The sequence below is a fragment of the Venturia canescens genome, chromosome 1 (genome assembly GCF_019457755.1).
Source record: "Venturia canescens isolate UGA chromosome 1, ASM1945775v1, whole genome shotgun sequence".
In the NCBI taxonomy this organism is placed as follows: domain Eukaryota; kingdom Metazoa; phylum Arthropoda; class Insecta; order Hymenoptera; family Ichneumonidae; genus Venturia; species Venturia canescens.
Window position 1 is genome coordinate 20,430,205 of NC_057421.1, and position 13,487 is coordinate 20,443,691.

The window sequence follows — 13,487 nt, forward strand, 5'->3', positions numbered from 1 at the left end:
GCAATAAAAGAGATTGGAATGGCAATTGAGGACAAACCCATACATGTATTTCTCATTCGAGCGACTCAATCCTGGAGAGAAGAAAAGCTAGCTGCGCAACAGCCATTTTTCACATTCCGTCGTAGGAAAAGATGCACTGAGTGAACGTATGAAAAAAAATCACCAGATCGCTCTAAGCGAAAGAGAGAATAAAGAGTAGACATGTCCAGGGCGTGAGAGATTTTCGCTCATTCAACGCGTTTCTCCTTTTTATCTCTGTCTCCACTATTCTTCATGATGCGAGAAGCGAGTAAGTGAGCCTGAATCAGTGTACGCTAGTGAAATAAAAGAAGAAACAGAGAGACAGGGATAAAGGAAGAATTTCGTCGTCAACGTGCAAAGGGCAAAAGCAAATTTCATGCCCCAGAGCGGAATGAAGATTAAATAATGAATCGGAGGGGAGCTGAATTGTGCGGGCACTCGTGCGACCGAAGTGAAGATGGAAATATCGAGAAAATTCACGGAGGGTGAGGATTCACCATTTTTTTCTTCCCCTTTCGCCTGCTTCATCCTATTTATATCATCGGCCTCAGGAAAATTGGAGCTAACGACAATGCCTGTGCCAGACATTCTCGGATTTGACGCTCGGAATCCACCAAAAAAAATGGCCAACCTAAAATTGGGTCGTCAACGGATTATTTATAAATTGAACCTGCACGTTGGACTATGAATTATTTAAACGGTCTCTGGTAGCGTATACTAAATGAATAAAGATTCATTAATGACGAGGAACTTTCGAAGCATGTCGCTTCACCTCGTCGTCTTTTATTTAAATAACACGAATTCAAGACGAGATGGGCATTCGCGAATTTTCTTATGACCCTCGCATAAATCCATCTTTCTGATGAGAGAGTTAGACTTTTTTAAACTTCCGTGCGTCTCGAAATTTCCTTACTTATAGTTTTTACGAAAATTCACAAAAGTCATAGTTGCTCTGACCACGTTATTTTCAAATCCAGTTTTTTCATCAAAAACTCGAGATTAATCAGGTGACGCAGTCTCTCATGACCAGCAACTTTCGTGTAAATAGCTCGAGGAGGATTAAAATTGGACTGCAATAGATGCATGGCACTTGCAGAAAAAGAGAATAGAAATACGTAATCACATCAATTCAGCAGGAATAATCTCTCTTGACTTTATGCTAACATAAATTAATTTTTGACATTTAATATTTGAATCGCTGACCAATCCAGATGTTCTCTCCACTCTCAGCCATATTTCACACGAGTTAGCTGGCTATATAGAGCCACATTCCGTCCCATTAATAAATTCGTAACGCGTAGCGTAGGGTCGGAAACGCCCTGTGTTAACTACACGAAATGTACCCTAAATACGAAAACCGTCGGAAGGCCAATTCCTCAATGTCAAAAAGTATAAGCCCGTGAATTCGAACGGAAAATATCAATGTCGCATATAAGGGGGGAGAAAAATTGTTTGAAAAATGCTGACAATTTAGAAATTCATGAAAAATATCCGGTACGAAAAGTATTCGAATGAAAGTTTGGTATTATCGAAGATTATTGAATCCTTGGAAAACAGGAATGATTCAAATTAATCAGAAAATATTAAATCTCTTTATAACGAACCTTTCGAGAAGATGAAAGTCTATTCCCGTCGGGGAATTTGAAAAGGTCAAGAAGTAAGTCGACAATTTATTGAAGAGGAAAATTTCAACGGTATAAAATGTCTCGAAGGAAGTAGAAAGATGATTAATTGTTCAGGGCTTTTCCTGGTATACAATTTTCGCCTTAGCGTCTGGACGGAGGATCACTTTTGCAATTACGAGGGTGGTATTAGTCCGCTTGTGGTATATTAAACAGAAATGCGGAACAGATATATAGATATCTCCGAGAATTTCATAGCAGTGAATGTGCAAACAGGAAGCCTTGTGTATATTATGCAGACGATACTGATAAATAACTCAAGAGGGATGGACAGATGTGGGAGGTGGAATGTTGAACCTCGCCTCGAGATGAGGACGTCAGAAACTGTCGCTTATTAAGGATCTTGTCTTCCGTTTCCTGAATACTAATAACAAGAGCTGAGCTATTGCTTTTCGTAGAATTCCTGCTCAGGAATCAATTTGCAGCTTTATTTACTCGTTTTCGTTTCTCGGTTGATATGCGCACCTACTCCATTTTCGTTATATCCAAAAGTCGAATAATAAATTGGATAATGTAGCAAGAACGCGATATGTACAGGTTGGTCGATTCGACGGGTAACATACTTTAAAAACTATCTCTTCGACGAGAGCCATTGCCGGACCACGCAGCTTCGTTAAAAGTGTTTACACTCTCCTGCAATATGCTATATACGCGAATAAAATAAAACCGCGTTTCATATTTTTTTCATACATAACGATGCTTTTCACAGTAGCTACCTCCGGCTATATACAAAGTTATATACAAGTCATAAAAGCGAGGGTGAGAGTACAGACGGAGAGCGCGAATTTGCATAAACATATACGCAGCGGTACATTTGAAAGAGGGAGCGACAAAAATACCGAATAAAAATGTTTATGAAAAATATGCCCATCTGCTACGTCACCGCGACGTCACCGTGGATATAACGCGAGAATTCGAGGGTTTGGTCCAGCAGTGTGCCGGAGAGGCCCGAGAGCTATGTATCACGTGGAACGCGCATTAATAAAATTGCTGTAAGCTCAGAGTAATTGGCGGTTTCCGGTAAAGGGAGCTGCGAAATCCTGGTTTTTCAGCATAATATTTTAGTAAATTACTTCGAGAGTTCTTTATACCGCTTCAACGATGCAGTTTTTTTTTTTTTTTTTTTTTCATTCACTCATTTTTTATGTTGATATATATGTATGATATTTCTTTTTACACCCTTACTTCGCTTTTTTTATCGTTAAAATGAAATACCGCGTTCCAACGAGGCGGGATGCGCTAGCTTCAGGGATGAGGAGGAATATATTATAAATGCGAGACCAGAGCGTTGGAAAAGAAAGTGAGAAATAAGATGATGAAGGGGGTTGTAAAAGGACACCCCCTGCGAAATATAACGAGGCAAAAGAGACACCGAAAGAAGAATTATGCAGAGGGAGAAAGTATTTTGCTGGGATAGCCAATGGTTGTACTAATGATGGTTTCGTTATGAAAAGCGAAAAGGAGTTCATTCTTATAATCTTGTTATTATACGAGTATCTTTCACTCTTAACTTTGTGTCTGCACTTGTACACAAATAAAAGGCGTGCGACACGTCGCCTTCATTCATTTTTTTATTAACATTAAACAGTCAATCAATTTAAGGTACTTCATGCACGAAACCATCTTAAGAAAGTCTTGAAAACTACACAGAGTTTAAATGGGTAGTCGACTGACATGCATATCAAATTTTAAGGGGTTTGTCTTATTGGTTATTTAAATAAACGTGTTTGAATATGAAGAAAAACACACAGGAGTATGAGGACTATGCATAAAAAATCGTTCATCTTTTCATATAGCGAATGAACGCTTCTTATGAAGTTTATGAAAAAGTACACAACAACAATTGAGTATATAATGATGGTTTGGAAAAAAATTTGAGACAATTGTCTTACTGGTAATAAAGATATATTTTGTTAAAGATTGAACGACATTGGTAATGAGCACTCGTATAACTTCACACTTGCTTATTTCGACATTTTGTTTCTTCTTTGCTTGGCCCATTCCTGTCATAGCCTTATGCCTTTTTATTAACACTTTTTTCTTGATCCATTTTCCGTTGTGTTTTCCCTTTGCGCTCTCTAATGAGATTTTTTACATAAAAAACTACAGTATTTAGCCAGGGACTAATGAAATTTTGGGTTCAGTCAGTCATAGATCCCTGTTCGATTGATGGCTTGTAATTTTATTCGTCAAAAAAATAAGTTGAAAAAATTTATTTAGAATTTCAAATTAATAATTTTGATATTAATTTAGAGTGATAATATCTTTAATTGAGAAGTAAAAATCGACCCTATTTAGCAACTATAAAATACGATCCTACGAGCATGATCTACCTTAACTGCTATCCAAATTGAGAATAGAAAAGTGTTATAATTCAACTAGTTGAACGATCTTGCTTGAGTGATTAATCCTTGGAAACTAATAAAAAAAATTTTTTGATACAATTTCTGAAAAACTCGTAGTTCAGAGTCACTTTTCATTAGGAAATTCGACAATTTATATAAAATATATATATAGTATTCAATTCATTTATTCAAACCCACGATCACAATAGTCCATTTCATATTGCGTGGCTTTTATATGCATTGAAAATATTGGAGCCATGTCGGGAAATCAATGTATTCTATGGTTCGATGATTAAAGTAAGCTTTATTATAAAGTCATATTTTCGCCAATGCCAGGCTTTTATTAATCTATCAGCAATGTCCGACCATATTATTTATTTAATGTTTCAAACTTGGTACAAACTACTCATGCAGTTCCAGCGAATATGACGTTATTGAATTCATTCGTTCGAAGCTTAATTTCATTTTAAATGGGGTTGAGCTTGCCTCTATTCGACATCATCAAATTATGATACGTTTTAAAAATCCTGGAAAAAATACCACACTTTTTGAGTGTAAACCTAATTGACCGAACAAATGTTGTTGATATTAATAGTGCCATAAATTGAAATTAAAAAGCTCGACACAAGTGATCGAAAAATGAACAGCTTTTTTAGAGAAATCGAAACTGTCAAAAGCCTTAGGCATGTAACGAGATCAATCTTCCCCTTGATATAACAATTTTTTTTATAACCAACGAACTCTGAAATTTTGAAACTCTCTGTTAAGTGGGTTTTCCTGAAGGGGAATAACAACCTGTTATTTCTCGAGTACAACACTGGATTGGACATTTGTGTCTGTCCAGTGCGAGGGTTGTGAACAACGCGGTAACTCTGTTTAATTTTATAATTGAATAATTCATTAAGGAAAGCTCCTAAGCGAAGTCGAACTCAGAGCAAGGCATTTTCGAGTTCCAATTGAGTTTGAGTCCGGCTCTTGATTGACAGTAGATTCATACAATGCGGATATTTCATGTCGGTTTTACATTCTCAAACTCCAAGTTCTTAACATTCGTGAAATATTTCTGTTAGTTTTTTTTATAGCAGAAATAACGATAATTGAATTAAGTGTCAGACTTTTTATAAGGCCAATTCTTTCTTTTATTGCTAATTCGATTAGACTTCAATTTTTCTCTTCCTGGTGGTGAACAAAATAATATTTTTAAAACAGGAAATAAGTACCATTCGTTATTCCAATTTTTCATTCGAAAATGATTCAGTGAATGTACAAAGTATTTCAAAGAAATTCAATATTTTGAATTTCGACAAAAAATTTGAATGACCATAACGCGTCGTCCAATTAATGCCAAAGCTGACATTGAATCCCTCCAATTTTAGATAGAAAATTCTCAAAATTGCTGAGTCTTCAGTAGCACCGCTTGTCTAGAAAATGGCATGGGAAACTTCCACCAATCGAAGGCAACCAGAGTTCGGTATGGGAAGAGTGACGTTAAATGCTCCATACGTTTGTATAATACGTTCAACGGCTTGAAGGAGCGTTTGACCTGATTGCCTTTGCGCTTAACTACTCAAATAAGTCGCGCACATGCATATGCATGTTTGTCTTCTTCGGGTGAATACACGAGTTTACCGGGTGCTTGAACTTGAGGTACAGCTCGGTAGTTGACAGCGTCAGTACGACAAACTCAAGTCGACATGGCCAGTGCTCGAACAAGTCAATGTACTACCCGGTACAAGATGGGTGTGAACTCGAGCATCGCACTGACGAGAAATTGCTCCTGTGATCCTCGCATCGAAGAATTGGACAAGGATGGAGCACGTCGCATACCATTAATACGCTTATCTCAATGGACGGACATCAAATTGTCCATTACGCATGTGCAGAATTTCTGTCTTACATGGAAATAGCGGGCTTTGGCATTATTGATTGCAACATCTTGAGCCCTCCAGGAATCCTTCTTCCCTAGTAAAATTGGCAGTGCATATTGGCAGACAGATTTTTAAGGATCAATTTCAGTACTCGACTGCTGCTGAAAAGGCGTTTGTCTGTTAAAAAGCATTTAAGTTGCTGCATGACGTTAGTTCAACAGATTTTATACGATTTTTTTAAGGTTGTGGCTTAAAATTTTTCAGGTGAATAGATGCCTATAAAAATGTTTCTATTTGTTGACGAATATCTCGTGAATGTACTGTTTCAAGGAGAACTGAGCTTACCGAACTAATTTTGGACAAATTAAAAGTCGAAGTTGCGTGAAAATGTCATTTCATTGCATCGGTTGAGCGGGACGAAGTCGTTACCTTCACACTTTTTTGCTTATATCACTCTCATCAATGAGGGAAATTCATTTGAGAAACTCATTTGAGTTCGGGTCAGGACGATATATAGAATGATTTTACTGAAAAAAAACAGATAGTTTACTCACTTAAACGACGATAAATCACCGAAAATATATGACTGCATCACGATCTTATCGGGTTAACTGAGACTGCGGCGTAGAAATGCGGCAACGTTGCAACTACGATACCAACGGGAGCAATTCCTTGACAGACAGTAGTTGACAGAATAACCTCCAAAATCGCCGGACGAAACAAGTAACACGTACACAGAGGCACAGAGCTCACTACATCCAGCCCAACAGCTGAGTACGAAGAAACTACGCAACGTTGCGAAACTTTGTCTTTATTTCAAGTCAATTTTCAGTACCGAGAATGAATTTTCTATCAACCTTAAGTGATTAAAATAAACGTATTTCTGGATAATAATTAATATTATCATTCGCACACTTGAATATTTTGGTATTGTTCATCCGAATGAATAGTAATCATTCGTTGGATTCAGTCTGGAGGGTGGCATTGCTGACGTCACTAAATGTATTAGCACAGGAGCTTCGTCGTTTACCCCCGACCTCTAAAAAGATTTAGCAACAACCTTAAAGTTTGTAGATGCAGTACCTGTGTCTGCTTCCTACGGGTTACTCGTAGGAAGCGTAGATCAAGAGACGCGGTAGCGGCTCGACGCCAAGTATTATCTCATTTTTTTTTTTATTTCCAAAATTCTGAATTCCTACAAGAAACGTAATTCATTCACTGTATGTGTTATAATAGATCTCATATTTTTTCATAAATAATAATTTTTTCATATTTTTTTATTGACAATGCAAAAATAGAAAATCATTTAAAACTACGGTCGCGACCTTTTAATACTTGGCGTGCCTTTTTTACTTTTTGAAGTTTTAAATATTTTCGCTGTAGCCAAATGCAAATTTCGTGGCTCGAAAAAACTTTTGCATGAAAACAGCGTACAAGAAACAGAGTACGTCATTATTTTGCAAATCCTTGGCAGTCCTCTGATTTTCCATGTTGTAAAACGTTATTTCCGTCGTTCATTCATCGGATTTGCATCCGCGGAAACAGATTACAAGTCAATCACTCTCTTTTATAGACGATAAAGGAGAATAATACCGGTTCATACACCACGGAATTTGAATAAAAAAATTGTTCAAACAAATTTCCATAAAGCAAAATTGATTTATTTGCAATAAATATCCGGAGTCGCGTCTGCTTTCCGAGTCTCACCGTAACGGAACGTATGCATGTTCTCGATGGGCAGATTTCATTACAGATTCAAAGCTTGCCATGATGTTTCTGTGTAACATGTTTTCCGACCCTCCGGTCGAAAGTTACACAAATTTGATCGATCAATAAATATATTTCCTCGCGTCCATTGTAACTTGTTGGAAAGCAAGTGTGAGGGATGAATTGACTCCTTTGTGCAATGTAATTGACTTGAGAGCGTAAGAAAAATAGAAAAGTAATTGGCAATACTGCAATAAAAAATGGGACTTGTGTGAAAAAATACATAAAATTATAACGAGAATCAGGGCAGTAGAGGTTGAAAAGGTTTAGGTAAACGTTGAAAGTCCGTTAGAGCTCGAGGTGAATATAACTCTTTTTTTCATAAATTTCTGCGAGCTGCTCAGTGATTAAATTTTTTCTTTCATACACTTGTAAAACTCCTCAATTTTCACCGCTCAATTACTTTTCCTCAATACTTGGGGCCGCGTGGTACGAAAACTTCAAAGCCATGCTTTATAATGAACGAGGAATTTAATCGTAAAGCGCTGGTAATGAAACTGTTGAGGCGAATCCGAGGGAAAAACGATGGAAAATGCGGTGGATATTTCCGCAATTGGAAAACAGTGTGTACGTATGCGCACAATGAAGCTCTAAAACTTTCGATTGTCGCTTCGGTTAAATCTCTTCGGATACACGTACCAACTGCGACACCGACACTCACACAACATCTCGATGTATCGGAAGCTCAATTTTATCATTGACGAAGCTGCACAACGCTCGAACGTCCGATCGAGCGTGCATAGCGTACTTTTTTGCGTGTTCTCATTAACGGGAATTACCGGTTGCAAAATAAATAAGAACATTCGTTCGGTACCTCCTGCGTGCCATATAAAATGGAGTTTTACATGGATACGAACTAATAATGCCTCGGGGAGAGCAAAATAATTTCAGCAAAGTGCCTCTCGGAAAATGAACGATCTCTAAACTCCTAGAGCTTTCATTTTATTTTACGAGTACGCGTGTGTGAGAACATAGAATTTGCAGTTACGAAAACACTCGTTGATAGCTTTAAGCGAGAAGTAAAAAACGAGGATCTTGGAGGTACCAGTTGATGAAGCGAACGTTACACTTTTTTTATCTGCGTAGAAAAAAAAATAAATGTACTAACACTTCGTGACAGGCGTCAAAAGAACCGTGAATTTCAATATTGACCACAGAAGTTTTCATTCAAGTGTTGATTAGATCGTTGCGAAAGCCTACGTTTAGTGCAGGTCCGTAGAAAATTATACGACGCTTCCAGCAACTTATCGTCACCGCTTTTTTGGTCGTTAAGAGCAGAGTTTTTACTCATAGCGCGTGTAGAGGGGCCTTGAACGAATGCATTTCTGCCGTATATATTTTTCGTTCTACGAGAGTGCCGTCATAAATACGTCGGAAAATTCAAAGTGAGTACACCGCGTGAGTAACGAAGCGCAACTGTTTATATTTTAGTCAAATATTTATGATCGTCAGTATACACAAACGGAGAAATGAAACTTCGTGGCAGTTTAATTTGGCCTGACAGGGTTCAGATAGAGCTTCGCTCGGATATATTTCAGTAGTAACGGTCGGTGTGTGGTCAGGCGAGAGAATCTTCTCCCCGGTGGATGTAACGATATGGTGAGGTTAATTTAAGCGATGCAAGTTCGCAGTTGTACCAACTTCATTTGGCAATAACACGAAAAAGTAAAGCCGAGCTTTTTCTATCGTATACTTAATTCTGACGTTTCCAAGATCGCTAAAATTAAGTGGAGCACACCGTGAAGTAGAAACAGCCACGATTCGAACGAGAATATTACCTACGTAATTAGAGTCGGGTCGAATGAATTTCTCGAGGAATACGAAAGTTGCTCGAGCGAAAAGAAAGACGAAGAAAAAAAAAAACAAAAAAAAAAAAAGCATGCGCAACTTGTATCAAGCTTTTTTCGAAACGAATGAGAACTTTGTTCTTTAAGAGAAGAATGAAAAAGAGGATTCGTTTCTACGGGTGCTCTTTCGCTCTACTTCCTCTCGTTCTTTCATCGGAAGAAACGATGTGTCTAATACATACGATTGAGTGAATGCTTTTTCTGTGAAAGTCCGAGTGAGATGAAACGAACAAGTTTTCGTGATTCGATTAATTCAATTTATGTGCAAAAAGAAATGGTCTCAAGGAAATTTGTTCTTTTGTTACGTATCCCTTTCGCTTTCCACGCGATCATTTCGAATAATCCCATTGAGTTTTTGTACTTTTGCAAAGTTTGAGACGCGCCTTTGTATTCGATCGACGGGGGAGGAATGAACTCAAAGAAGTTTTAGTAACCTTTCGATACGTACGCTGTGCTGCGAATGACCCAGGAAAAAGACAAGGATTAAATGTGTGTCTGACGTTACGTTTATTTCCCCAGGTGTCCTGGGTCAGGCACAGAGATATTCACCTTCTCACAGTCGGAACCGACACGTATACGTCGGATGGAAGATTCGTATCGTCGCATTATCCAAGAACCGAGGACTGGACATTGCAGGTCAAGTTCTCACAGCGACGAGACTCGGGAACTTACGAGTGTCAGGTCTCGACTACCCCACCAATTGGACATTCGATGCATCTATCAGTCGTCGGTTCGTTTTTTTACAAATACTATCATTAATTAAATTCTCTGCTCATTTTTTGTAAAAAGTAATCAGCCCAGAAGCGTCATTTTCCATTAAACGTTTCCAATGACCCAGCTCATTTTTAATTGACGCTCGAATCATTTTATGGGTGTAATTAATCCAAAAGTTAAAGCTATTATAAATCCTTCGGTACATTCGTTTGATTTTTTTTTAGCGATTAATTGACGAGATTAGAAATCTTTTATGTTCTCCGGACAATCATTGTGTGATCGATTCTTCCGAATCTCATTGTGAACATCGTGTTAAGGGTAATACCCAATAGTAGGGGGAAAAAAATTAGCGTTCACGATAATCGAACATTCCTGATTTAACGCGCGCGCTTACCGAATGTCATTATTTCTCTCGTAAGTCTAATGAGTCTTGTACGTTTACATATTAAACGATGAATTATTCTATACGTTAACGATATACATGATGCCGAATGTGGCCAACTACCCACCGGGATGGTTTACTCTCTCTCTCTCTCTCTCTCTCTCTCTCTCTCTCTCTCTCTCTCTGTCTACCCTCGTGTGTTTTATGGTCGAGCAGAGCCCGTGACGACGGTAGTCGGAGGTCCGGAAATGTACATAAACAGGGGTAGCACGATGAATCTGACGTGCGTTGTGCATCACAGTCCGGAGCCACCGCCGGCCATTTATTGGACACATAATGAGGAGGTGAGTGACAGTAGATTGGTCTCTCTCCTCCACCCTCGACCTGTGCATTTGATATTACGAGACATTCTGGGTCAAATAGTCAAATTTCGTAGCTTCAACTTTCGGGAATGCAATCCCGATTTTTCATGATCTTTCGAATGAATTTTCGGGAGCTCGTTTAATTTTTTCAGACAACAGAATGCTTTTCAGAAAAACTTTGAACGATGTTTGGTCGAATGTGAAATAAAGAATTTTCCAAATTAGACTATTCCGATTGTTCGATAACCGGTTTAATCTTCGTAAGAAAAATGTGCAGCAAATTCAACGCGTTTTAGACGAGCGATGAGAGTAAAACTGCTATCGTAATGCCCTCATTCTGTCGTCGTACTACCGTAGAAAGCTTCATACCTTCAAATGTATTGCTCGAATGCTCGTTCATTTGCGACAATCGATTTCTCGGCGTGGTTGTTGTTAATCGCAACAGCCCGTATTTTGGCTTGAGCCCTCATCGCTATCGTTATAACGAAGGTTATATAACTTGGGTTTCGAAGAGAGCAGCGCATTCGCGAATCAATAGGAATTCCCGTTAAATGCACGCATTGAAATCAAGGATCGAAATGGTTATTTGGACAATAACCCTCGTAATGTAACTTGTAATAAATCAGGCTGGAATTGTATTTATCACTTGCAGGAGATTAATTATGACAGTCCGAGAGGTGGCGTCTCGGTAATCACGGAAAAGGGTGAAATAACGACGTCCTATCTCCTCGTACAACGAGCTCAACCTGCCGACAGTGGACGTTACACGTGCCACCCCAGTAATGCCAATTGGAAAACTGTTCTTGTCCACGTGCTCAACGGTGAGTGATATTTTTCGTTGGCTACAAGCATTCGTTTTTTCATTCCCTCGGGGCATTATTTTATCTATTTTTATTACTTCAAAAACTATTTTCCGATGGAACGACATCCCGTTTGAAGGTTCAAAGAATATTTGCAATATCGCATGGTTATCACGATCGGGTTTCGTTCTCGTGAACATTTTTCCGCTTTCGATCGCGCCTCCGCGAGCCCATAGAGTTCAGACTACATCGTTCACTGATATCGATAATTATTTAATTAAGGAGCTACAAGCTCTCGAAATTTCCGATAAAATGGGGGTCCCTTGATCACGTTGGAGCAGGAAGCACGATTATGAAAGCGCAGAATTTTGATACGATAGGTTTCAACTTTATTTTTGCAATTTTATTCCATCTCCGGATATTTGAATTGTAGTTATTTATAAATTTGCAGAATGTCTAAGAATAATCAATGTGGCTCTACGAGAGCGAGGCCTCACTAATAATCGATGAAAAGTAATTGGGTTTTTCAAACTTTCGTACGAGGCAGAAATATTCGACAATTTACTGCGCGAAGCTATGATTTTTCAGTTCGAAATATTGCATTTTTTCATCAACCAAATCGTGCTAATTTTGAAAGGAAACAATCCGTCGATAATACCGAAATTAAATCACGACGTTATTAGATTTTTGCCTCTTCTTAACGATCTATTGTTTAAACTGATTTTATCATTAATGGTGATCCACAATACGAGAAGATTCCAAGCGAACAACAATCGATCGAGCCCCATGCCACGTAGCCAACCGTTTATTGTTTGCCCTGATTAATATCGATGTTGAGTTCGATGTCGTATTTTGCATCCTACGATTTCTCACTCGAAAAAGCGGTATTAAAACGCCGACGGGAAAAACGTTGGAGAGCAGTAGAGGGAAGAGGTTGTTCTGGCTATTGCGAAGTTTGGCAGATTGATTTTTCGATTGTTTCTCGTTCGCTTTGGAATTGTTATCAGTATACGACTGTGGATCTACGTATAAGTGCGTTTACCTATATACACGAGAGGATACAAGCAAACGTACGTATACAAAAAGAAAAAAAAGGGGGAAAAAAATAAAATAAAATAAAATAAATCAGGATGCTTTCGTATGTTCATTTTATTTTCCCTTCCTCTTACTCCATGGTAACAAGAATAGCGATGGTCGTTTGGATCTCGAAGATTGTGACCACCGTTACTCTTCGGCGTTCTCCTGCCTCCTTTCCTACTCTCGCGCACACAACTCGCTGAGTCCCTGGTGATCTGTCGCTATCTTTTCCTCGCCAACCTTTTGTTTCTCATCTCATTTATTCTTTTGTTTCTACGTCCATCCCTCTCTCTCTCTCTCTCTCTCACACACACTCACCAAGTGATTTCTTTAGTTATCTGTACCTTCTTCAAACCTATCTTCCTTTTTTTTTATTTTTTGTGCTTCTGCAGTTCCCGAGAGGAATCGTTGAATCTTTCTCATCGGGCAGTTTATGACGATGCGAAATGTTTCCAGTTCCCTGGTATTCCACGGTTTATTCCATCAACTTTCGATTACATCATATTTCCCGTTTTCATTGCACTGGTTTTTTTTTTTTTTTTTTTTCGTATTTCGACTCTCACGATAGCAGTCCTTGAGAGCTGATTGAAACTTTTTTAAAACATGTTTATATCCCAGATAT

General features: G+C 38.4%; 1 protein-coding gene across 1 annotated transcript in view; it reads left to right on the plus strand.

Moving 5' to 3' along the window:
* The window catches only part of LOC122419509 (SPEG neighbor protein-like), a 41,019-nt gene that overhangs the window by 24,108 nt on the left and 3,424 nt on the right, over window positions 1-13,487 (plus strand). The window contains exons 3-5 of the mRNA XM_043434135.1: window positions 10,050-10,260; window positions 10,843-10,970; window positions 11,641-11,809. Of these exons, the coding sequence (XP_043290070.1) occupies window positions 10,050-10,260; window positions 10,843-10,970; window positions 11,641-11,809 (508 nt within the window). The remainder of the gene's footprint in view (window positions 1-10,049; window positions 10,261-10,842; window positions 10,971-11,640; window positions 11,810-13,487) is intronic.